We start from the raw sequence: 25053 nt of genomic DNA, 5'->3' as shown, positions 1-25053 counted from the left end.
ACAAACATAACTCTTGGAAGGTACATTTTTAAATAGTCACGCATTTAGCAAATAATGTCTCAAGTACCTAGTACTGTGCAGGACACTGTTAGGGGATTTGGGGGAACAAATGGATATAAGTTGTCCTCTTGTCCTTTGAGACTTTATACTCCAAAAAACGGCATTGATAAAATGCAAACTTTGACCAGTGCCTTTAGTCAAAGTGCTATTTTATGCTCAGAGGAAGAAAAGGTGATATTCTGTGAGATGTACAAGTGAAAGTTTCTTGAAAGAAGTGGTTTTTGATTCTGAAGAGGAAGTGAGCATCAGGGTCTCAAGAGGAAATAGGTGGCACTCAAGCTGTGGGAATAGAAGGATTTAACGAAACCACCTGCAGGGTGGGCGGGAGGCACAGGGACTTGCGGGGTGGGTGGGAGGAGACAGAAGATGGGAACCACAACCACCCCTGGGCCTCTGGAGGAGGGGAGGGAGCAGTGACTAGAACCCTGAAGGAGAAAGCTGTATGATGGCTGCACCGAGAGGACCTGAGCAGCTGGGGCAACCCTATAGGAAGAGTCACCAGGGAAGGCGCCCTGACCACATTCTGACATCCTTCTGGGCTTCCCATTGGCTGAACCCACCAGGAAGGCAGAGACAAGGGTGGTACTGCTGGGGTACACAGGTCAGCCTCCCAGAGCACAAGGCAGGGCGGACAAGGGTAGAAATAGATCAGATGGGACCAACAGAAGATTTCTGACTCAGGATGGGATTTTAATGAATAGAAAAGGGTGTTGCCTCTCAAGAGCAACATGAGTGAAACCTGAGTGCTGTGCTGTGATAAGGCGCTTCAGTCATGTCTGATTCTTTGTGACCCTATAGACCGTAGCCCACCAGGCTCCTCTGTCCATGGGATTCCCCTGGCAAGAATATTGACGTGGGTAGCCATGCTCTCCTCCAGGGTATCTTCCCAACCCAGGGATTGAACCTATGTCTCCTACTGCACTGCAGATGGATGCTTTCTGGTTGAGCCACCAGGGAAGCCCAATGAAACTGCAGAGGCAAAAAGAGGAAAAACATATTTATGAGTTTAGGTTCCTCTTGGCAGGAACATAAAAGGGGGAAAATAATGAGAAATGAAATATTTTACTGCAGTGTCATGAATATTAGGCTAATGATCTGGGCTTTTATTTGGTAAGCACTGGGGAGTTATTTGGGGGCTTCCCAGGTGACCCTAGTGATAAAGAATCTTCCCACCAACACAGGAGACATAAGAGACATGGGTCCAGTCCCTGAGTTGGGAAGATCCCCTGGAGAAGGGCATGGCAACCTACTCCAGTATTCTTGCCTGGGGAATCCCAAGGACAGAGGAGTCTGTTGGGCTACTACGGTCCATAGGGTTGTAAAGATCTGGACATGACTAAAGCAACTTAGCATGCAGGCAGGGGAATTATTTTAGGTTGTAAGTAAAGGAGTAACATAGGTAGAGTTATGTTTGAGAAAAATTAACCTGGTAATGTTAGGTACACAGACTGGACAGGGTAAGGTCAGAAGCAAACAGGTGGCATTTCAACACTGCTTAAATAAACACATGAGACAATTTGGATAAAATATTAAGAGCTACCCACACATACATAAATCCTGGCATCTGAGCTTTTTTTTTTTACTTCAAGGAAATTATTTCTCTGAATTTTTAAGCTGGTATGCTGTAGAAATATCTTGGTGGTCCTGACTCTTGCTCATCAGCTTGGACCCTATGTTATTCATTGACAATAAAACTTTAGATCTCCAAATATCTGTAATGGGAGAATCAAAAGATAAAGATCAATGAATAATGTGATTTATGTTGAAAACAGACTGAGGCAGAGAGGTACAAGAAACAACTAAAAAGGGAGAATATACAAATTTCCCAGAAGCACAGAATTTTAAATAATTAATGAAGGTATGCCTCCCCATAAGGAAAGAAAGCATTATTTCCCACCTCTTAAGTATGGGTTTGCATAGTGACTTTCAAAGTGTACAGTATGAAAGGGGGAGGGGTGGGGAGGCGAGAATAACCTTGGAAGACTAACCAGGTGGAAAAACCTGACAAAATTACTTTAGCCAGTTATCATCATCGGTGGTGTCCTGTTGATAGCATATACCCCTGAAATGATGTGATGAAACTGGCGCTTCACCTCTGCGGTCTTCCTCTCAACACCCCACAACTCCATTCTAACCATCAGAAAAACATTAGACAAAAAACTGAGGCCCATTCTACAAAATACAAAAATTAAGGCAGATTCTCCTCAAAACTGTCAAGGTCATCAGAAACAAGAAATGTCCAGTCACGGTTTAGAGGAGCCTGCTGCTGCTGCTGCTGCTGCTGCTAAGTCGCTTCAGTCGTGTCCGACTCTGTGCGACCCCATAGACAGCAGCCCACCAGGTTCCCCCGTCCCTTGGATTCTCCAGGCAAGAACACTGGAGTGGGTTGCCATTTCCTTCTCCAACGCATGAAAGTGAAAAGGGAAAGTGAAGTCGATCAGCCGTGTCCGACCCTCAGCGACCCCATGGACTGCAGCCCACCAGGCTCCTCCATCCATGGGATTTTCCAGGCAAGAGTAACTCATTATGTTTCCTTAGGCACGACTGAGTGACTTCACTGAGTGGGGTGCCATCTCCTTCTCCAATGCATGAAAGTGAAAAGTGAAAGTGAAGTCGCTCAGTCGTGCCTAAGGAAACATAATGAGTAAAGGTAATATGCTCTCTGAATGGAATCTTGGAACAGCAAAGGGACATTATGTAAAAACTGAGCAATCTGAATAAAGAACAGGCTTTGATTAAATAATCTATCAACACTGGTTCATTAGTTGTGATACACCTACCATAGCAAGATGCTAGCCAGTCAGGAAACTGGTACAGGTATATGGAAACTCTCTTGCAACTTTTCTATAAATCTAAAATGATTCTAAAATTAAATTCTTTATTAAAAATTAAAAAGTAGATTGAGAAAATTTAACCATATTTTTTGTGTGTCCCTCGTAGGTAAAGAGCTCCCTTTCCCCTTTTTTTCTGTGGTCTCTCTCCTGACCCGGTGAAGAGCTCTTCCTGAAGCAACTAAAATCAACACCTCTTCAGCTTTTCCACTTTCTGCAAGTGAAATAAAGTTGAAATTTTTAATCACAATCAGTGGGGTTTAAAAAAAAACTGAACTTTTATTTCAAAGGAGTGTTATCCCTTAGTTTTGCTAAATGGTCCAGCGTAGTTTCTCCTTGCTATTAAGTTTTCCACCTTATAAATTCTGTATTACATTTTAAAATATAATCAAATAAAAGATTTTACTAGCATGATTCTTTACGGTTCTTTGCTGTCAATAAAATGTCTTTATGTCATTAGTCAATTCCAAGGGTCAATATCATAATTTTGTTCTCGTAGTTTGTTTTCCTAACAGGAGATTTTGGCCCACAGCAATTCCGCTCTCTTTCATCTAAGAAGTTTAAGAGAGAGAGAAAAAGACTATAGACAACTCTTCTAAGAAAGTGGTCCCCAACCTTTTTGAACCAGGGACCGGTTCCATGGAAGACAATTTTGCCATGAAGGAGGGCTGGGGGCAGGGGTGGGGTGGGGTGGGGTGGGGTGGGGTGGGGTGGGGTGGGGTGGGGTGGGTGGAGGAGAGAGAGGGAAGGATGATTCAAGCACATTACATTAATTGTGCACTTTATTTCTACTATTATTACATCAGCTCCACCTCAGATCACCAGGCATTACATTCCAGAGGTTGGGGACTCCTGTTCTAAGACACTCACAGTACATTTAACCAACGCTTTCCCTCCTTTTCATGCTACCTACAAGCAGTATTAATGCTGACAAAGCAATAATGCACTAAGCTCTGCTTCCCAACTGCATACCTGATGGTTTCATTGTTGTGTTATTAATTTTCTCTTTTGCAAATGAGGAATCAAAACAAGTAATAAAAATTCAATTGTCAAATTCAGTATGATTCAATTTTGGTTAAAAACTGATAGATCAATGTGTGAAGTCATCATTTCTTTTTTTCACATTTCTCATCCTGTTTATCCTCTGCAACATTTTGCCCTGCTGAAAATCTCACTTCCTAATTTCCTTTCTTTCTCCCCCTACACTTCTGAGTCCGTTTCATTTGTTGGGGTGGAGGGTGGGGGAAGGCAACCTTCAGACTAGTAGAAATAGCTACTGTAAGTAGAAATATCTATTAGTAGAAACATCTACTGTAAATAAATATTTCACTATAAGTATATTGTGAAATTTCAGTGAGAAAAAATGTAAAACCACCTGGAACTTAGTAGGCACTCAAACTTGAGTCCTTTGCCCCCTTTTTTCACTTGCCTTATAGGTGTAGGTGTTTTGCAAGGTTCTATCCTGGGTCCATTCCTTTCACACCTCCTAGTCTTCTTGGAATCATCTACTCTCATAGCTTCAAATGCCTCCTATACACCAAGGAGGACTGTATTTCTAGTTCTTCTCTTACTGTTGATCAGAATGTCTCTTCCACTGCCTACAAAACAAGTGCTTCTTGGTCCCCTACCCATTCTCTACCCAACAGGTCAAACGACTTCACTACCTAGGTTTTCAAGGTAAGAAATCTAGATATCAGTGAAACCTAGGTTGTCTCATCACACCCTTCTCCCTTCTCACATCTACTCAGACACCAACTTCGGTCACTTAAACTCCACTTGATAACCCTAGTGGATGATCTTGTTTGTTCCTGTATCTGCAGTGCCTAGAAAAATGCCTGACACCTAGTAGATACATATGCAAATCGCTTGGGCCACCTGATACCAAGAACTGACTCACTGGAAAAGACCCTGATGCTGGGAAAGATTGAGGGCAGAAGGAGAAGGGACAACAGAGGATGAGATGGCTGGATGGCGTCACTGCCTCAATGGACATGAGTTTGAGCAGCCTCCAGGAGTTGGTGATGGACAGGGAAGCCTGGCATGCTGCAAAACATGGGGTCACAGAGTCAGACATGACTGAGCAACTGAACTGAAGAGATCGTTTATTGAATGAATTAATCTGTCCTCTCCTCTTTGTCAGAGAAGGCAAATGGCACCCCACTCCAGTACTCTTGCCTGGAAAATCCCATGGATGGAGGAGCCTGGTAGGCTGCAGTCCATGGGGTCGCTAAGAGTTGGGCACAACTGAGCGACTTCACTTTCACCTTTCACTTTCATGCATTGGAGAAGGAAATGGCAACCCACTCCAGTGTTCTTGCCTTGAGAATCCCAGGGATGGGGGAGCCTGGTGGGCTACCATCTATGGGGTCGCACAGAGTTGGACACAACTGAAGTGACTTAGCAGCAGTAGCAGCAGCTCCTCTTTGTCTCCACTGCCAAGAATGTAGTCCAAGCCCGTATTACATCTTTTGAGAATCATGTTTATAGCTCCTGAATTAGTTGGCCTCTAGTAACTCCAGCTCCCATTGCTTTCTCCCCAGTCCATCCTATACACTGCTTGCCATGAAAAAATTGTAAACATCCTAAAAATCCTAAAAAAATTTCCCTGATCCTTCACGACGTAGCCTCAATCTACCTCTTTAGCCTATTCCACCACCATCATCATGTTTTCCCTCTCCAAATTTCCTGTTTTCCCTACTTCGAACACACATACTTATTTCAAATTTCCAATTCCAAATGCTCGATGTTTAAAATATATCAATTGACTTTTTAAAATATATCTATCCGGTTGTGCTGGGTCTTGGTTGCAGCGCTTGGGATCTTCACTGCGGCACACAGGATCTATCATTGCACTGTGGAGGCGTCTCCAGTTGTAGCACTGGGCTCAGTAGTTGCAGCCTGTAGGCTCAGTTGCCCTACGACACACGGGTTCTTAGTTCCTGGACCAGGAATCAAACCTGCAACCCCGCATTGGAAGGCAGATTTGTAACCACTGGACCACCGGGTAAGTCCTGAAAGCAACTGACTTTTGTATATTAACCTCATATCCTGCAACTTTGCTATAACTGCTTATTAGTTGCAAGAATTTTTTCTTCTGGTTCCTTGAGATTTTCTACATAGATAATCATGTCAACTGTGAACAGAGATAGTTTTATTTCTTCCTTCCCAGTTCAGTTCAGTCGCTCAGTCATGTCCACTCTTTGTGACCCCATAGACTACAGCACACCAAGCTTCCTTGTCCATCACCAACTCCCAGAACTTGCTCAAACACATGTCCATTGAGTTGGTGATGCCATCCAACCATCTCATCCTCTGTCATCCCCTTCTTCTCCTGCCTTCAATCTTTCCCAGCATCAGGGTCTTTTCCAAGGAGTCACTTCTATGCATCAGGTGGTTGAAGTATTGGAGTTTCAGCTTCAGCATCAGTCCTTCCAATGAATATTCAGGACTGATTTCCTTTAGGACTGACTGGTTTGATCTCCTTGCAGTCCAAAAGACTCTCAAGAGTTTTCTCCAACACCACAGTTCAAAAGCATTAATTCTTCAGAACTTTCTTTATGGTCCAAATCTCACATCCATACATGACTACTGGAAAAACCATAGCTTTGACTATACGGACCTTTGTCAGCAAAGTAACATCTCCATTTTTTAATATGCTGTCTGGGTTGGTCATAGCTTTTCTTGCAAGGAGCAAACGTCTTTAATTTCATGGCTGCAGTCACTATCTGCAGCCAATCTGTATTCAAAGGCTAACTTTCTTTTCTGGTCTTACAGCATCACCCAGGACTTATAATACAATGTCCAATGAGAGTGGTGAGGGAATTCCCTGGTAGTCCAGTAGTTAGGGCTCTGTACTTTCGGTGCCAAGGGTGCAGGTTCAGTTACTCGTGAGGGATTCCACAAGCCCCTGGGCATGGCCAAAAAAATTGGAGCGGTGAGAGTGGACAGCTTTGCCTTATTCCTGATCTTAGGGAAAAGAATCTAGCAATCTAGTTTCTCACCATTATGATCTTAGCTATAGGGTTTTTGTACATCAGTTCAGTTCAGTCACTCAGTCATGTCCGACTCTGTAACCCCATGAGTCGCAGCATGCCAGGCCTCCCTGTCCGTCACCAACTACTAGAGTTCACTCAGACTCACGTCCATCAAGTCAGTGATGCCATCCAGCCATCTCATCCTCGGTCGTCCCCTTCTCCTGCCCCCAATCCCTCCCAGCATCAGTCTTTTCCAATGAGTCAACTCTTCCCATGAGGTGGCCAAAGTACTGTACTGGAGTTTCAGCTTTAGCATCATTCCTTTTGTACATATTTTTTATTAAATTGAGGAAATTCCTCTGTATTCCTAGCTTGTTGAAACTTATCATGAATAGGTGTTGGGTTTTATAAAAATGCTTTTTCTGTACTTACTGGTATGATCAAAGAACTTTTCTTCTATAGCTTATGGATGTGATGAAGTACATTAATTGATTTTTTAATATTGAACAATTTATACACCTGGAATAAATCCCACTTGGCCATGCCATGTAATTCTTTTTATGTATTGCTGGATTTGACTCACTAATATTTTGTTAAGAATTTTTGCATCTATGTTAATGATAGATACAGAACTGCACTTTTCCTTTCTTGTAATATCTTTATCTGGCTTTGGTGGAAGGATGATGCTTGCCTTAAAAAAAAATAAATGAAGAAGTGTTCTCATGCTTCTATTTTCTGAGATTGTGGAGAATTGGTATGATTTCTTCCTTAAATGTTTGATAAAATTCACTAGTGAACTCATCTAGGCCCAGTGCTTTCTGTTATGGAAAGTTATTAATTATTGATTTAAAAAATTTAATAGTTATAGGCCTATTCAGATTATTTCTTGTGAGAATTGGTAGATATCGCTCATAGAATTGGTCCATATCATCTAATTTATCAAATTTATCAGCATAGAGCTATTTATAATCATCCTTAATTATTCCTCTAATCTTCATAGGATCTGTAGTGATGACCCTTTTATTTCTGATATTAGTAATTTTTGTCTTCTCTTTTTATCTTAGTCTGGCTAGAGTCAATCATTTTATTCATTTTTTCAAAGAAACAGGCTTTGATTTCATTGATTTTCTATTACCTTCCTGTTTCCAAGTTACACTATTTACACTCTACTCTGATTTTTATTATTTCATCCCTTCTGCTTACTTTGGATTTAATTTTCTTTTTTTTCTAGTTTCCTCTTGTGGAAGCTTATTTAGATCTTTCGTCTTTCCTAATACATGCACTGCATCCCACAAATTTTGATAAGCTGTATTTTCATTTAGTTCAAAATATTTTCAAATTCTTCTTGAGATTTCTTCTTTAATCTGCATGTTATTTAGAAGTATGTTGTTTAATCTCCAAGTTTTAGGGGAATTTCCAGCTATGTTTATTTTCAGTTTCATTTCATTGTGGTCAGAGAGCATACATTTTATGATTTCTATTTTTTTTAACTTGTTAAGGTGTGTTTTATGACCCAGGATATGGTCTACTCTGGTGAATGTTCTATGTGAGCTTGAGTGTACTATCGTATGTAGTTTAGAAATATCAGATTAGATCCAGTTGATTGATGGTGCTGTTGAGTTCAGATACGTACTTAGTAACTTTCTGCCTGCTCAATCTGTCCACGGCTGACAGAATGGTGGTGAAGTTTTCAAGTATAGTGGATTCATCTATTTCTCCTTGCAGTTTCATCAGTTTTTGCCTCACATTTTTTGTTGTTGATGCTCTGGTTTTGATTAAAAATATTGATTCCATTTTCCCCATCCTTTCTTAGTGTATCAATTATATATATTTCTAAAATTTTATAGTTCTGAAATTTCAATCTCTCTGATTACACTACCCATCTGTCCTTGACACCTTCAGTTTCAGTTCAGTCGCTCAGTTGTGTCCGACTCTTTGCGACCCCATGAATCGCAGCACGCCAGCTTCCCTGTCCATCACCAACTACCAGAGTTCACTCAGACTCACGTCCATTGAGTCAGTGATGCCATCCAGCCCTCTCATCCTGTTGTCCTCTTTTCTTCCTGCCCCCAATCCCTCCCAGCATCAGAGTCTTTTCCAATAAGTCAACTCTTGACATGTTGTCTAAAAAAAAAATTGTTTAGTTGCTAAGTCATGTCACAAGTAGGCTAACAGGGACTGCAAATATCCAGCTGGCTTTTCCCCAAGTCAGATAAGGCCTTGGTAGAGTAATTTCCTTCAGAGGGCAGGCCTTTGTCATGGAAAATGACCTAGAAGTATTTCAAAATAGTCGCTTTCTCCTCCCCTGAAACACAAGGGGATCCCTCATCTTAATCATGAGAACTTCCTGGAGTGCCAGGGGGTTTTAACTGTCCTGCCAATCCAAACTTACTGCTATTATTTCAACCCCATGGGCTGCAGCCCACCAGACTCCTCTGTCCATGGGATTTCCCAGGCAAGAATACTGGAGTGGGTTGCCATTTCCCTCTTCAGGGGATCTTCCCAAAGCAGGGATCTAACGCACATCTCCCGCATTGCAAGCATTCTTTACCACTGAGCCTCCACAGAAGCCCTAGTCCATAGTTAGCCTCCAGTAATTTCTCAGTTACCATTTCACTATTCACCAGTTACTGGCTCAAGCTGGTCTGCTCCTGGTAAGCTGACCTTTACTGTGACTCTGTTTATTTTTCCAGTTTTGGGAGTGGTGGTGTGCCCTGTGACCTCAATTCTCTGGTGGACCTAAGAAAAGGAATTGATTTTTTTCCACCTGTTAAGCCTTCTCTTGCTGTGAGGATGGAGTGACTACTTGAGCTCCTTACATGTTTGAGTTGAAACTGGTAGTTGCCTACAGACTCTTTTTTAAAAGTCCTTCCCCATGTTCTCTATGAAGGGAGGCTGGAATGATTCTGAGGAGTCTTTGCTGATCCTTCTCTGCTAAATAAAAAATTCCCCACTGTGTGCTCTCAGACTTGGTACAAGTATTTCATGTGCTGCCTCTTCGCTCTGTGACTGTGAATACCTAGGGAAGAGGCTTTTTGGCTTATCTTTTCATTTCTTGCCTACAGGACAAATAATTGCAGAAGCGAAAGGGAAAAGGAACAAAAGACTATTCACTAATTAAAAATAAAAGTACTACTTTTATTTGGCTCACTTCTCCATTTATTAGAATAACCACCTGTGGAGAGGCACAAAGCACTTATTTTTACATGACTACAAAGTTATCACAAATCCCAAACTCCTTAGCCACAGATATGTCACTTACTCTGTTTAAAGAAAAAGCTTTCAAAACATCTGAGTTAGCTTGATACACAGAGACCCTGAATAAATGGGAACTACATATTTTTTAAATGCTTGTACTTCCTGCTCTAATAATGTCTTCTTTAAATAAAATCCAGCATAAAAGGGATTGAACTATGCAAGGTCATGATGCAAATGTTTCTGAGAGATAGTGAAATGAATCCGTACAACATGGGAAAGGTGTAGTGTGCACAGATGGCCTGCAGGAGTCACTGAGCCATCTGGGCCTCCATGGCTTGAGCTGTCCATTCTGGTGCTGTCTGGCTAATTTTCTCCAGCAGGTTATTCACTTGGAAACACAGTGACTGGATCTGTTTGTCCCATGTTGGCAGGGCTTCTCGTGCTAGAGAAAAAAGGAATAATGTACAAAGCTGAAGTTACTCTTTTGTGACCATAGTGAATGTGAGTTAGAAGACAAAATACAGAAACGCTGATTTTTAAAAGTTTAATACGAAACTCTCGGCTGATAAAATTAAGCTAATTAAGCAACAGTTAAGAAAAGTACTCCAGTCACTGGCACAGAATATAAAATAAAACAAAAATATACAAAATAAAACCAATCAAACCACCTCAGCCACAACAGTAAGATGACTTCACTGAAGTTAAAGCACTGAAGTACTTTTCTCACTCAGTTTATACCTTAAGATCCCCTGGAGGAGGGACAGGCTACCCACTCCAGGATTCTTGGGCTTCCCTGGTGGCTCAGTTGGTAAAAAATCTGCCTGCAACGCAGGAGACCTGGGTTGGATCCTTGGATTGGGAAGATCCCCTGGAGAAGGGAAAGGCTACCCACTCACAGTATTCTGGCCTGGAGAATTCCATGGAGTGTATAGTCTGTGGGGTCACAAAGAGTTCGACAGGACTGAGCGACTTTCACGTTCTTTCACTTTATACCTTCATAAGACACTGCCACCTACTGGGGAAAGTAAGCCTATTTACCTACTCCACGCTGTCTCTACTGGACTCTAAAGAATATTTTAATATTTAAACTCCAAACAAAAAACCTCATGATCTAGCAGGCTTTTCTCTGCACAGCAATCTGCAGTTAGAAATGAAAAACTAGGGAGGGAGCAGCTCCATCCAAAACAGCATCAACATTTACAAATTTGGGCACAGAATTAATGACAGGAAAAAAAACTGTAAAATCTGACTAAAGGACATAAAATAACTTGAGTAGATACAAACCACATTTCCAGCTGGAAAGACGTAATATCTTAAAAATATCAGTCCTCTTCTATTAATACATAAATTTAAAGAAATTTCCAAGACAATCCCCCCTTTCTCTGTTTTGCTTCCTGAACAAGATAAAATTACTGAAGTTAATATGGAAAAACTGATGTTTGAGAATAGCCAAGATAATTTTGAAAATTAAAAACAGGGAAAGGATTATGGTACATCTACACAACTAAGTATTATTCAGCCTTAGAAAGGAATGAAGTACTGACTACATGTTATAACATGAGTGAAACTTGAAAACACTACATTACGTGAAAGAAGCTGAAAGGTCACATATTGCATGGTTTCATTCATATCAAATATCCACAACAGGTAAATCCACAGAAACAACAGAAATTAGCTGCCAGGGGCTGGAGAGAGAGAGGTATGAGGAGTAAGTGCTTAAGGGGCATGGGGCTTCTTTTTGAGAAGATAAAACTATTCTGGAACCAGGCAGAGATGGTGGCTGTACAACACTGGAAACATACTAAATGATACTGAATGATTAATCTCACAGATGTGAATCTCAACTCAATTAAAAAATAGTAGTGGAGGGACAGGGTCTGCTCTATCAACAGCAAACTCTCTTATAAATTACGCAATATTGTTACAGATCCATGGAACAGAAAGAGATCCAAACTAATTTGTGAAACGTGTGTGCGTGCTAAGTCGCTTCAGTTGTGTCCGACTCTTTGCAACTCTACAGACTGCAGCCCGCCAGGCTCCTCTGCCCATGGGATTCTCCAGGCAAGAATACTGGAGTAGGTTGCCTTGCCCTACTCCACGGGATCTTCCTGACCCAGGGATCAAACCCACATCTCTTACATTTCCTGCACTGGCAGTCGGGTTCTTTACAACCAGCACCACGTGAAACCTAATACACTTCAAAGATCAGAAAGGATGCTTTATTTAATAAATGATACTCATATAATTGGCAATCTATCTTTAAAAAAAAACAGCTAGACTATGACTTAAAATTATATACAAAAATGAACTACAGACTGAATTTGTAAATATAAAACAATAAATAAAATATTAAAGAAACTTTAAATATTAATTTAACCCCAAAATGAAGGAGACTTTCTTACTCAATACAGAAAACACAAAAGTCATAAAATTTAAAATGGACATATTTGGCTGCAAAAAAAACTTCTAAATGTGTCTGGGGTTAGGGTTTATGGTACACATTGCCTAACAGAAACACAACTGATAGAATGAGAAAAGTATCTGTAACATTGATATAGGAAAGGTATGGAGAAGAAAGGAAGGAAATATGTAAGAAAAAATAACAATTCACAGATGAGAAAATGCTAAAGACCAATACATGAAAGATTTAAACTTCACCAGTGCCAAGGAAATGTACAGTAAGACAATAATGTAGTATTTCCCCCCAACAACTGGCAAAAGATGAAAAAAAAAAAAGAATATCCAATTGCTAAAGCTTCATTCTCTCATGTTGGTGGAAGTGTAAATGGCTACAGCCTTCTGAGTAGCTATTAATCAAAATACATATATCCTCTGCAACATCAAAGTATGCAACTTCTGAGACTTCGTTCTAGAGAACTAAGTGTCCCAGGATTTAAAGATTTGCACAAGGAAACCACCTGAATGTCTAGCAACAGGTGAATAGTTGAACTCCATGAAATAACCACACAACTATTAAAACAAATAAATTAGATTTTATATCTAGTGACTTGAAAATATGTTCACGGTACATTAACTTAAAAAAAAAAAACACTTTGTAGAATACTATGTACTTTAAGGCAGGACGCCATTTTTTAAAGTCCCTACCTTTTTTTACTTCTCTATATAAGTATGCAGAAAGACAGACAAGATTTCAGACTGATACTAGTTGTGCCAGACAGGTGGGGTTAGAGGAATGCAAGAGAAAGTGAAAAGATATTAGAGACTCTTCCTTTAGTCACTGGTGTAATATTTACTTAATAAGAGCAGATTTACCATTGTAATTTTTTTAATCTAAGAAAATTAGAAAGGAAAATATTCCATATTCTATCAAGTTGGCAGACATTAATTTAAATTGTTCTTTTACTTGGTGACCCCTCTGCTATACTATTCATCATATACTGTATTTGTTAATTCAATAATTATTTATTTCCCACTTACAATAGGCAGGGCATTGGAAAAGATGTTGGACATACCATGGAGAACAAGAAACACTTAATATTGATCACTAGGAAGCTGAGCTTGGTAACAGAAACAGGCATTTAGACAAAGAGCTACAGAAATGGAAATAATTATGATTAATGCCAGCAAGAAATTCAGGGTGACAAGAACATATTACTTAGAGCTACTCCTAAACTGAGGAGTCAGGAAAATCATTATTGATTAACGCTGTTGAAACTAAGACATGGGGACAAATAGAAGATGACTGGAGAGGCTAGCTGTGGAGGGATGGCTATTCTGGAATGTCTGATGTGGGAAGGAACTTACAGTGATGGAGAAAACAAAAAGACCTGTGGGCTGGACTGGAAAGAGAAATTCATAAAGGGTCATGCACGATCTTTCGGAGACTTTGCAGAATTTTACTCTACAAGCAATGGGGAAACCATTCAACCAGCATGTAATGGAATAGAGTAACACTGAATCATTTGGTTTTTATTTCTTTTTTCTGCCTATTTGCATTTTTCAAAGATCATGATCACTCTGGCTATAGCAGGGCAATGGGACTAGAAAGGAGCAATTGCAGACATGAGAAAAAACTTAGGCTATTTCTTAAGCCCAAAAGAGGGTACAGGAGCTTAGAATAGAGTGGTCACAGGAACAAATGAAGAAAAGTATGTGGATTCTAGATACACATAAGACAAAGTTGAAAGGATTCTGGGCAGCAAAGAAAAGAAGGGGTCAAGGATAAGGGTGCTGGAGAAGGTGAACACTCTAGTTCTGGATAGCTGGTTGGTTGTTCTGAGAGGCAGGCAGGGAGGGGAAATGGTCAATGTGGTTTTGGATATGTTCCTTCTGAGATGACCACGAAGCAGTCAGGTGGGAAACACCTACTTGTCAATTAGAGCCGCTGAGTCTGGGATTCAGAAGGGAGACTTACACTAGAAATCTAAGTATTGTCTGCATAGAGATGGATCAACAGGAGTAGATGAGAGGGTACTAGGTTACTAGGGTAACTCAGCAGAGCAAGGAGAAAAAAGCTGAGGAGTAAGTCCTAAGCAGCCCCAATATTTAAATGTAAAGCACTACAGAGTCTACAGAGATGGCTGGGAAGAACACCTGGAGAAAAAGGAGGAGAAGCAGGAGAACATGGTGAAGAAGATGGACAAAAGTCAAGGGGGTGGGGGGCAATCAAAAAGGAGTAAGTGGTCAACCCTATGCGATATGATGCAAAGCCAAGATGAAGCCTGAAAGATAAAAGGATTTTTACTTAAACAGAAGAGACCCAAGTATGTTTCAATATTGATAGAAAGAAGCCAACAAAGGAGGGGGAAAAAAGATGAAAATGGACAAAATAATTGCTAAGCTCAAGTTCTTTAAAAAGATTTCTGTTGGGGGTAGGGAGTGGCAGAGTTCGGAGAAGGGATCCTAAGTGGAAGAACTAGAGAGAGAGATGGAAACCATCTCCAGCATAACATGAAAGAAGAAAAAGACAAAATTCAATGTATATTTAACATTTAGGAGTTTATAAATCTGATAAAGAAGTTAAGATAATTTCATATGAACAGCTTTTTTTTCCTTCTATGAACAGGAAACGCAGTTTTCTCCTGGGTGAAGGAGGACAAAAGTCGGAGATTTAGGAAACTGAGATCAGAACCAGTCACAGCAGAATAGGGAAAAAGAGTGGGCTAGAGAAATGTACGAAGAATCCCAGGCAGTGTGGAGAACCGAGGACCCTGGATTTGCAGCCCTATCAATCAATCTGGGACTCTTGACTCTTGTCCAGCAACCCTAGTTCAGCTACTCAAGGACAGGCCTGGACAAGCCGAAGGATGGGGTCATTCAAGGTGAAGACCTGCTGGACAGCAGGAACAAAGTTAGTAGGCAAGTGGTCTGGGGCCTCTGCGAAAGAGTAACTGAAATGATGAACCATGAACTCTAAGCTGGATAGGAAGAACAGCAAAACTTTAAAAAGGGAGACGTCCCTGGAGGTCCCGTGGTTAAGACTCTGTACTCCCAATGCAGGGGACCTGGGTTCAATCCCTGGTCAGGGAACTAGATCCCACATGCCGTAACTAAAGAGTTCATATGCTGCAACTTAGAAAAAAAAAGATCCTGCATGCCACAACGAGGCACAGCCAAATACAAACAACTTTTTAAAATAATAAGATAAAGTAAAAGAATTTTAAAGGGCTAGGATGACAGGAGGAAAGTGAAAGTCACAGACAGAAGGCTCCAGCACGGTCAAGGAAGAGGTGAAGCAGACGTACCCGAGAGAGACCACTAGAAAGGCTGGGGAAAGGCCATGGCCAGAGTCGGGTATTTCAAGCCACAACTGTCCAAGCAGAATGGTTCTGGTACAGTAAGGTCCAGGGCACAAGTGAGGTGGCAAGAGGGGCTGAGGAGGTATTAAGACAAACGAGATCTACTTATCTGTCTGCCTCCATCAGTTTAGTGAGCTGTTGAATAGGAAATGCAACTGTCCTTTCTACACACCCATTACATGGTACAGTCAATAAATGTTTGGTGAGTAAATGAATGAATACAGCAATCCCAGTTTCCATTCTTCCTCCTTGCGTTCGGACTGCAAGGAGACCGAACTAGTCAATCCTAAAGAAAAGCTCCAATACTGTGGCCACCTGATGTGAAGAACTGACTCACTGGAAAAGACCCTGATGCTGGGAAAGACTGAAGGCAGGAAAAGGGGATGATAGAGAATGAGATGGTTGGATGGCATCACCAACTCGATGGACATGAGTTTGAGCAAGCTCCTGCTCATGGTGAAGGATGGGAAGCCTGGCATGCTGTAGTCCATGGGGTCACAAAGAGTCAGACCCGACTGAGTGACTGAACAACAACAACAACAATTTCTCTAGGAAATAAGTTCATTCCAGTAGTAAGATTCTGAGTCAAAGGAAAATGCTTGGCAATTGCTCACTCAGCATGTTTTAATCACAAATACACAATACTGTCATTTCATCATGCTATAACCAAGCAAAACTTCTTACTTTCAAAATGAACTATCCCATCAATCTGATCAATAAATCCATTCATACGTCCTTCTGTGATCATTTGTGATGCTATCTTTTCTGCCTGTTTAAAAAAAAAAACAAAACTCTTAGACATTTTAATTATCATATCGAGTTATTCACACATGCTCATCAACAGAACTGAAAGCTTTTGGGTTAGCTGACCATCACTAAGCCTTATGTATGTGTTCATCTGCCGTTTGTTACAAGAGCAAATCTTGTAAATCTGCCTATTTAATTCCCCAATTCTTTCTGGGTACAATCCATTCTTTTACGCTAACTGGGATCTGTTTCTCTTGTAAGATTTTGAACAAGCACCTAGCCCTCTTAGCAATTTTTCCTCTCTGCTCAAAATCAAACTCACAATTTTTCTTCTCTCTGGGATCCACACCTCAAAAAAATCCCTAGCTTTTCTTATTCCACTTCAGTTCAGTTTTCACATTATCACCCCCAAAACTATTTAAGACAGTAGTTTTTTTGAAGGAAAAACTGAAAGGAAGAAGAGTGTTCAAATTTAACAGGGAAATGAAAGGACTTAAAAGACAATTAAAGGGGAGCAGAAAGTCCTCTGATTCCTAAAGACATTACTTCATGTTTACTGTCTGTTAAGGAAACTGGATTGTAATAGTCATAGTAATTCTGATCATGTTCATAATCAACCCTAATTCACTCCCGAACAGACTGTGCTAGCATTTACTGCTAAAAATATATTCACTTCCCTTAGTCTCAGCAAGGAAGTTATGCCTCAAAGCCTAAGAAGCAAGCATCTATTAATGGGAACTAAAGCTTTGGTTCCAAAATGGTTCCACTGCCTCCATTGTGTATGAAATGCATACATGTAAAGGAACTGTGTTAGTGAAATTTTAATTCAGTATTTTCTACCAGATAAAGGAGACATGACCATAACTGCATGACTTTAAGGTCTACAAGTTAGTAAAAGTAAGGTTGATTGCTTGCTTTATCTAAAATTAACAGAGTGTTTTGTAGATGACACCTGAAATACCCTCTAAATAATACTGGCACTTTTCTGGAATTTACACATAGCCAACCAAATCATGACTAAGAATGAAATCAACTCCCTAATAACGCAGCCAACTTCTTAAGTTAAATCAACCACAGAAGTTACAATAGAATAGCTTATAGTATTACCATAGTCATTAAAGGGCAGGAAAAAGAACTGAGGCAAATGGTAGTTAAAAATCAGAAACCACTTTGAAGTGGATTTGAACAGATATGAAACAAAGATATTCTTACAAAATGGGAATCATAACCTGGAACCCCTTTAAGATTTCCATTCTAGGTCACTTTACCATGAATTACAACTTAAAAAAAATCCAAAACCAAAGACAATTAATTCCATTATAGTACTATTTTAACACTCAAATAATTTACTTCCATTTATCTGAGGCTTTTTATTTATGTTTTTATTGTATACATACAATGTATATAATATTTACCGATTATAGTCATCCCTCAATATCAGCCCTGGGGGGTTGGTTCCATGAGGGCCCTGGCTACCAAAATCCACTGAGGCTCCAGACCCTTACATAAAATGGAGTAGTACAATGAATACAGCTGGCCCCCTCCATATCCACAAATTTTTCATCCACAGTTCTTGAGGTCCAACTGTATGTATTTTATTTTCTCTTTATATCAATGATTTAGTCTCTTAACTTCCTTTTTATGTATTGGAAATAAGAAAATACCTTAGCTGCAGGAATCTCTAAAAGGGCTCCAAGTTCTTCAAAAGTAATATTATTATATAATTTGCTTGCAGACAATAAATTGTGTTCAATAACAGCTCTGTCCAAGATGCTAGAACCTTAAATATAAATAAGAAAGTTATAATTTTGAAACTAGGTTTACACTCTTAAAAAATGCATCTTTAAAAAAAAAATTTTCCAGACATGTAATAATTCATAATCATTGTCTTTATTCTTATCAACATTTTAAAAGCAACCAAGATACCCTAATTGGTACATTTGGAATCATACAATTGAATAAAAGTAACATTTAGAAGATGACTGGCAAGTAGCTACTTATTAGCTGAACAGATTTAGTCCTCTGGATTTGGGCTTTTGCTTCCTTGGACTAGTTAGCAGCTTCATTGCCTTCTCTTCTCTTGCTATAAGCACAGATTTCATCAGCAAGCAGCAGCATTCATGCAATCATGCTTACAGCTTGATAAGTCAAAACATACAGAGCAATGGGAATGTCTCTATTTCTCTGGGCACTGCACAAGCACTGTCCTGAGGCAAATGTGAGAAGTGTTTGGATGGCAAGATCCCTTCGTGAGATCTCAGGCATAGGATCTTCCCCTAAGAAAGATAAAACAGGGCCTGACAGAGTTCTGGACCTAAGGCCCCATCCTGAAAGTGTTAGACTGTTGGGCTCACCCAATTCTTTTTTTCCCTTTTATTGAGATATAATTAACATGTAACATTGTATTCATTTAAGGTATATAACACAGTGAGTTGATATATGTATATACTGTGAAATGATCATCACCAGTTTAGTTAACTAGCATCATCACCTCACAGTTACAATTTTTTTCTTGTGATGAGGACTTTTAAGATTGACTCTCTTAGCCACTTTCCAATATAAAGACCTAAATAAATAGGAAAATATAGAAGATTTAATATTGTTAACTCCCCAAATTGATCTACAGGCTCAGTGCGGTCCCTAACAAAATCCCATCTGGCTTCTTCACAGAGATTGACAAACTCATCTTAAAATTCACATGGAAACTCAAAGGACCCAGAGGAGCCAAAACAATTCTGAAAAAGAACAAAGCTGAAAGGCTCAAAATTTCTGATTTTCTGATTTTACTACTGAGACACAGTAATCAAGACCGGGGAATTCTGGTGTGAAGACAGACATATAGAATAACGGAATAGAATTTAGAGTCCAGAAATAAAGTCACATTTACAGTCAACTGATTGCCACCAAAGATGCCAAGGTAATTCAGTGGGGAAATAAGAGTCCAACAAATGGTGCTAGGACAGCTGAATATTCACAGGCAAAGTAAAGTTGGACCCCTACTTCACACCACATACAAAAATTAATTTAACATTAATCAAATACCTAAATATAAGTGCTGCAATTATAAAACTTATAGAAGAAAACAGAGCAACTTTTCATGACCCTGGATTAGGCAACAGCCTTTTAGATACAACACTTAAAGTACAAACAACAAAAGAAAAAACATAAATTGGATTTCATAAAAATTAATTAATAACTTTTGGGTTTCAAAAGATACCATCAACAGTGAAGAAACAACACATACAATGGGAGAAGACATTTATCTGGCAATGATAACATCTAGAATATATAAGAATTCACACAATTTAATAATAAAGAAAAAACAAATAACCCAATTTACAAGTGGTCAATAAGCATATGAAAAGGTGTTCAACATCATTAAGCCCTCGGGGAAATGCAAGTCAAAACCATAACAAGATACCACACTTCATACCCACTAGGATGACTAGTGCGTATGAAGACAATCAAAAAGACAGAGAATAACAACTGTGGGAGAAAACATGGAGAAAATGGAACCCTCACACACAGGAAGGTAAACTGCGGCAGTCACTTTGGAAAACAGTCTGGCAGCTCCTCAAAAGAATAAATATAGTTACCATGCAGCTGTTGCTATTCAGGTGCCCAGTCATGTCCAACTCTTTATGACCCCATGGACTGCAGCATACCTCTTTACCAGCTGATGGACATTTAGGGTGTTCAACGCTGATGTGAACATTCATGTAAGAGTTTTTGTACAGACATTAGCTACCATATGACCCAGTAATTCCACTCCTAGATATATATCCAAGAGAATCAAAAATTAAAAAAATAAAAAACCTATGTCCGTACAAAAACTTTTACATGAATGTTCACAACAGAACCTAACTGTCCATCAACTGATGAAATAAAATGAGGTAACACAATGTTATCTGGCAATAAAAGCGAATGAAGTACTGATGTACACTACAACACAGATGAACCGTGGAAACATCAAGGCAAGTGAAAGAAGCCAGTCACAACAGATCACACACTGTATGGTTCCGTTTATATGAAATGATCAGAATAGGCAAATCTACAGAGCAGAAAACAGCTTAGCAGTAACACTGTAAAACCCTGGGAATATGCTAAAACTGCTGAATTGTAAGAGTAACAACACTATGTCTCAAGAGTGCTAGCCTAGGGGTTGTAATGACAATAAACAAAGATGGTCACGAAAAATAAATAAAGTAACAAAGGCTAAAATGGAAGAAGAAGACAAAATACCTGTCCTATATACACAGTTTCCTGTGAGAAATTTGAAAATCATTTGCATTCTCAGAGATCCTAGTTAGAATCCCTCATTTTAGAAGAGTAATCTGATTTTATTTTTTCTTTCTCTGGCCAGAAAGCACAAAGTCAAATCTGAAGTTTAACTACATCAGTTCTGGAAACTTTTTCTTATTTATTTAGCTTTTATCAGATAACTTCCTGCAAAATAATTTATTAAAGTTGCTCAGAATACACAGGAGATAAGAAATCTTAAAATTAGAAAAAAAAGAATAGCAATGGTCAAAACACACCCATTACAGGTGGGCTACAAGTTTAATTTTTTAAACTTTCTAGCAGCCTATCAAATTAAGAAAATCAATCAGTTTATCAACTCACATTATTTAAATTAAATCAAGTGCTTGGAGAATTACAACTAATCCTAAGACTGAAATGGAATTTTTCTCACTATCTTCATAAAGAATATTCTATAGAATTAATTATCTCCTTTAGACAGAAAGATAATTATTTGTTTCTTAATGTACAATTAAATAAAAGAAATTCAATAGGTCAATATAATTGTTTCAGTAAATCTGGGATCTAGGGCAGTGACTGGTGAGGTATACATACCTTTTTGCCAAATCTTATATAAATAATTGTATACAGCTAGATTCTGTTCAATATGGGATGACAGTGAGTCCAAGGCAATGAGTTTGACAGATCTGCATGTCTGTCTTGACCTTTTCCATATTTCTAGTGATCTACATCGGTATTTTTAGTCATGTGTGCTACTGTTATAAGCTACCTTAAAATCTCTATAGATGAACATACATAAAATTATTGACATTATGAACAAGCATCTATTAAAAAATCTTTCCCAGCAAAGATAGTCTGACTTAAGCAAATAGTAGGAAACACAACACCAAGTTCTATTCTTATTGGAAACACTTACCCCTTAATAAGCTTGCACAAGCTACTGTGCCAAATTTTGCTCTATCTAAAACAGGACTGGGTAATTATGTTCTGTTACAAACTGATGTTTAAAATTCATTAAGGTACTTACCAAATGGTTTGAGTTTTAAAAAAATCAGGTGCTATAAGCCTAGCCTATAATTCTTCTGCCTTTTCAGTTTCCAAAAAATATTCCAAAAAATGCTTTCCAATAGGTCTACCCTTATATTTCAAACACATATCCATGTATGATATTCATCTTCAGTCAATATTCATTTCTTATCAAGCATTAGATAAAAATATTACAGAAAGATATCAAGACTCTTCAAATTTAAAATATGTTCCACTAGTGTGACCCGAATGTTCACTACCACATACTTATAAGAAGCAGTCATTACCATCAGCTGTAGTTGCTTTCTGGTGAGGCATCAGCATGGCAGCAAATTCTTGAAGTTGATTTCCTCTGATGATCCTATCTAGGTACATTTTCTCTAGGATCCCATAAGCAGCAAGCTGCTGGCACCTTTCATCCTTAAAAAGAGTAGCTAGCATCCGAGAACGCTGCTGTCCTAAGGGAAACAAATGAGCATCAAATACTCTCACTCTTCTTTCAGTGAAAATCTTTCTTAGGACCCAATTTTTGCCTACTAAAATATACAGTTGATCCTCATCATTTGTAGTAGCCATGTCCTATAAAGTCACTGCCAACACTGAATTAGTGAATACTCAACTGCTGCTCCTATGGTTGACACAGGATTAGGTTTCTATGAGCTCCTGGTCACAGCATTTTTGTCGGCTGGTCAACATGTAATCTCGTCTTGTGTGTTTGTTTAAAGGCACCTTAATTTATGGCTTACACTATAAACTCATGTGAAAGAACTTATCTAACTTACCACACGTATATTCTCCATAAGACACATCACAGACCTGCCACACTTGAGAACACAATATAATACTATGACACTATGCTTGGGGACCATTTAAAAACAGCAAAACCATCAACAAATGTGTGAAAATGTGAAGAGTATCAAATAGACCACAAAAAAGGACATTTGTTTATAGTAGGAGAGCTGAAACAATGTAGAACATCACCTTGTTTGACACCAGCTGGAAACAATATAAATAAGTAGGGGGCTCAAATTTCTTGCTGCTCTGCACATGTCTGCAAATGACTGTAAAAGCACCTCAAGTATTGATTTGGGAGGGGGTGACAAATTTTAGCAAGGAGGTAGATTCACCTACATGGAATCTGTGAATAATAAGGATCAACTATATTCATCTGTGAAGACTATGATACACAATCATTCTCTCAGTAGCCAACAGGGCCTGGTTCCAAGACTCCCTCATAAATACCAAAACCTGCCAATGCAAAAGTCACTTAAGTAGAATGATGCTCTATTTACATCACCTTCATATATCCTCTCATATTTTAGATCATCTCCAGATTATGTATAATACAATGTACATTGTAATGTAATGTAATACAATGTAAATGTAAATACAATGTAAATGTTATATAAATAGTTTTGGCTGGCAAATTCAAGTTTTGCTTTGGGAACGTTCTAAAAAATTTTTCCCCAAATATTTTTAATCCATGGGTGGTTGAATTTGCAGATGCAGAACCCATGGATATGGAGAACCAGTCATATGCCAAAATGTTACAAATGGTTCAAATTACAGCTAACTGCTATTTTCTTCTTCTTGCTTACTTATATTTCTGTAACAAACATGCATCCTTCTGGTAATAATAAACAATTGATAAAAGATGAACAACATTTCTCAGATGGAAAACTTGATTTTCATAGTCTCAATTTACACCTTCGAGTACCTTTAAGTGGTGGAAAATCACATGATAACTGATGATATTAAAAAGTGAACTAATGAAAATAAAATTATGAACAGACTTTTTCTTTTTAAATTTATTTTTAGCTCTATATATTCAAAGAGCCTAAATGACAATGACATCCAGCATCAGTGAGCATACCTAGTATCCTGATCTTGCTAACCTCATTAAGAGGAACTAGAAATCCTTAAAAAAATAGCTGATTTCATGTCTGGGGCAGGGAAAAAAACAAAAGGACCCTAAGGCATCTTCTTATACTATATATCGGGCAAGTACTCAAAGACTAACAGGGGGACCGTGTCAAAAAGACATAATTTGGTCATATTTGGGACAACTTGAGCATCAAGAAGAATCACAACCATAATTTATTGTAACACACAAATAAAATTTAAAAACTGAGTCAAATATGTAAGAATATTCATAGCAGTACTATTACTAATAGCCAATGACAAGGCAATAGGATAAACAATGCGGTATATTCACAGAATGGGATACCACATAACAACAAAAATGAAGAAAATACCTCTAACAATGTGGATAAATTTCATAAAGTTGAGCAAAAGAAGAAAGACAAGAGTATATATACTACATGATTTCATTTATATAAACATAAGAAGCAGGCAAAATTAACATATACTAATGACCACTCTTAGGGGTTGGGGGTTAGGGATAGAGATTAGGAGAAAGCAGGACAGAGGCTTTCATGGTGCTGGTAATATTTTGCTTCTTTTTCTGAGCACTGACTATATGGTGGCTTTCCTTTGTGATAATTCACTGAAGTGTATACTTTTGATATGTACAGTTTTCTGTGTGTACATGTTTTCTGTGCACACGTTTCTGTATGTACAGTTTTGTGTGCTTCTACATGCAGAAGAATAAGCACAGAAAAAGTTCACAGTGATATTTGGGAAAAAAAGGAACAAAGAATGAATAATTCACCATTTTTCATTTTCATTTTATACTACATGTAATGAGTGATCCAGCAAGGATTATTAACAGATATTAAATTATGGAAAGGAATTTGGAAAACAGAATTTTTGTGGTGTCAAAGCAGCACCCCATGAATTGCTTACAAAATACAGAGAGGACAATGTACCTTTACAATGGAGTTTCTGCCTTAATTAAATGAACAAACTCAGCATCACTAACAGTGGGACAATGTAGCAGTATGTGCTGACATGATTCAACAGCAAGTATACAGTATCATTATAAGATATTCTTGCTAGAAAAAAAATTAACCTGAATCTAATATAACCTTTGGGTATAACTTCTATTTTATAAGGAATCTATGGGATTAAGGAATAAATTAACTATATATATCATAGATACATGATATATATATGACAGATACATATATATATCTCAAAGAGGGATTCCCAGATGGCACAGTGTAAAGAATCCACCAAGCAGGAGATGCAAGAGACACAAGTTCAATCTCTAGGTAGGAAAGATCCCAAGAGGAGGAA

At 38.7% G+C, this 25053-nt stretch overlaps 2 protein-coding genes across 3 annotated transcripts in view; one reads left to right on the top strand and one right to left on the bottom strand.

Moving 5' to 3' along the window:
* PLAC8 (placenta specific 8) overlaps positions 1 to 3355 on the top strand; it is a 33743-nt gene extending 30388 nt beyond the window's left edge. Inside the window, exon 5 of the mRNA XM_005681847.3 lies at positions 3001 to 3355. The gene's annotated coding sequence lies outside the window, so the exon portion shown is untranslated. The remainder of the gene's footprint in view (positions 1 to 3000) is intronic.
* COPS4 (COP9 signalosome subunit 4) overlaps positions 9980 to 25053 on the bottom strand; it is a 38622-nt gene continuing 23548 nt past the window's right edge. The window contains exons 7-10 of one of the 2 annotated variants that reach the window (XM_018049672.1): positions 22143 to 22313; positions 18234 to 18349; positions 16507 to 16591; positions 9980 to 10505 (exon numbers count right to left, since the gene is read on the bottom strand). In XM_018049672.1, the coding sequence (XP_017905161.1) occupies positions 10372 to 10505; positions 16507 to 16591; positions 18234 to 18349; positions 22143 to 22313 (506 nt within the window). In that variant the 3' untranslated portion in view covers positions 9980 to 10371. The remainder of the gene's footprint in view (positions 10506 to 16506; positions 16592 to 18233; positions 18350 to 22142; positions 22314 to 25053) is intronic. The other variant, XM_018049673.1, reaches the window with a different exon arrangement.

The sequence above is a fragment of the Capra hircus genome, chromosome 6 (genome assembly GCF_001704415.2).
Source record: "Capra hircus breed San Clemente chromosome 6, ASM170441v1, whole genome shotgun sequence".
NCBI lineage: Eukaryota > Metazoa > Chordata > Mammalia > Artiodactyla > Bovidae > Capra > Capra hircus.
The sequence above is the reverse complement of the archived record's forward strand: the minus strand, read 5'-3'. Positions and strand labels throughout refer to the sequence as shown.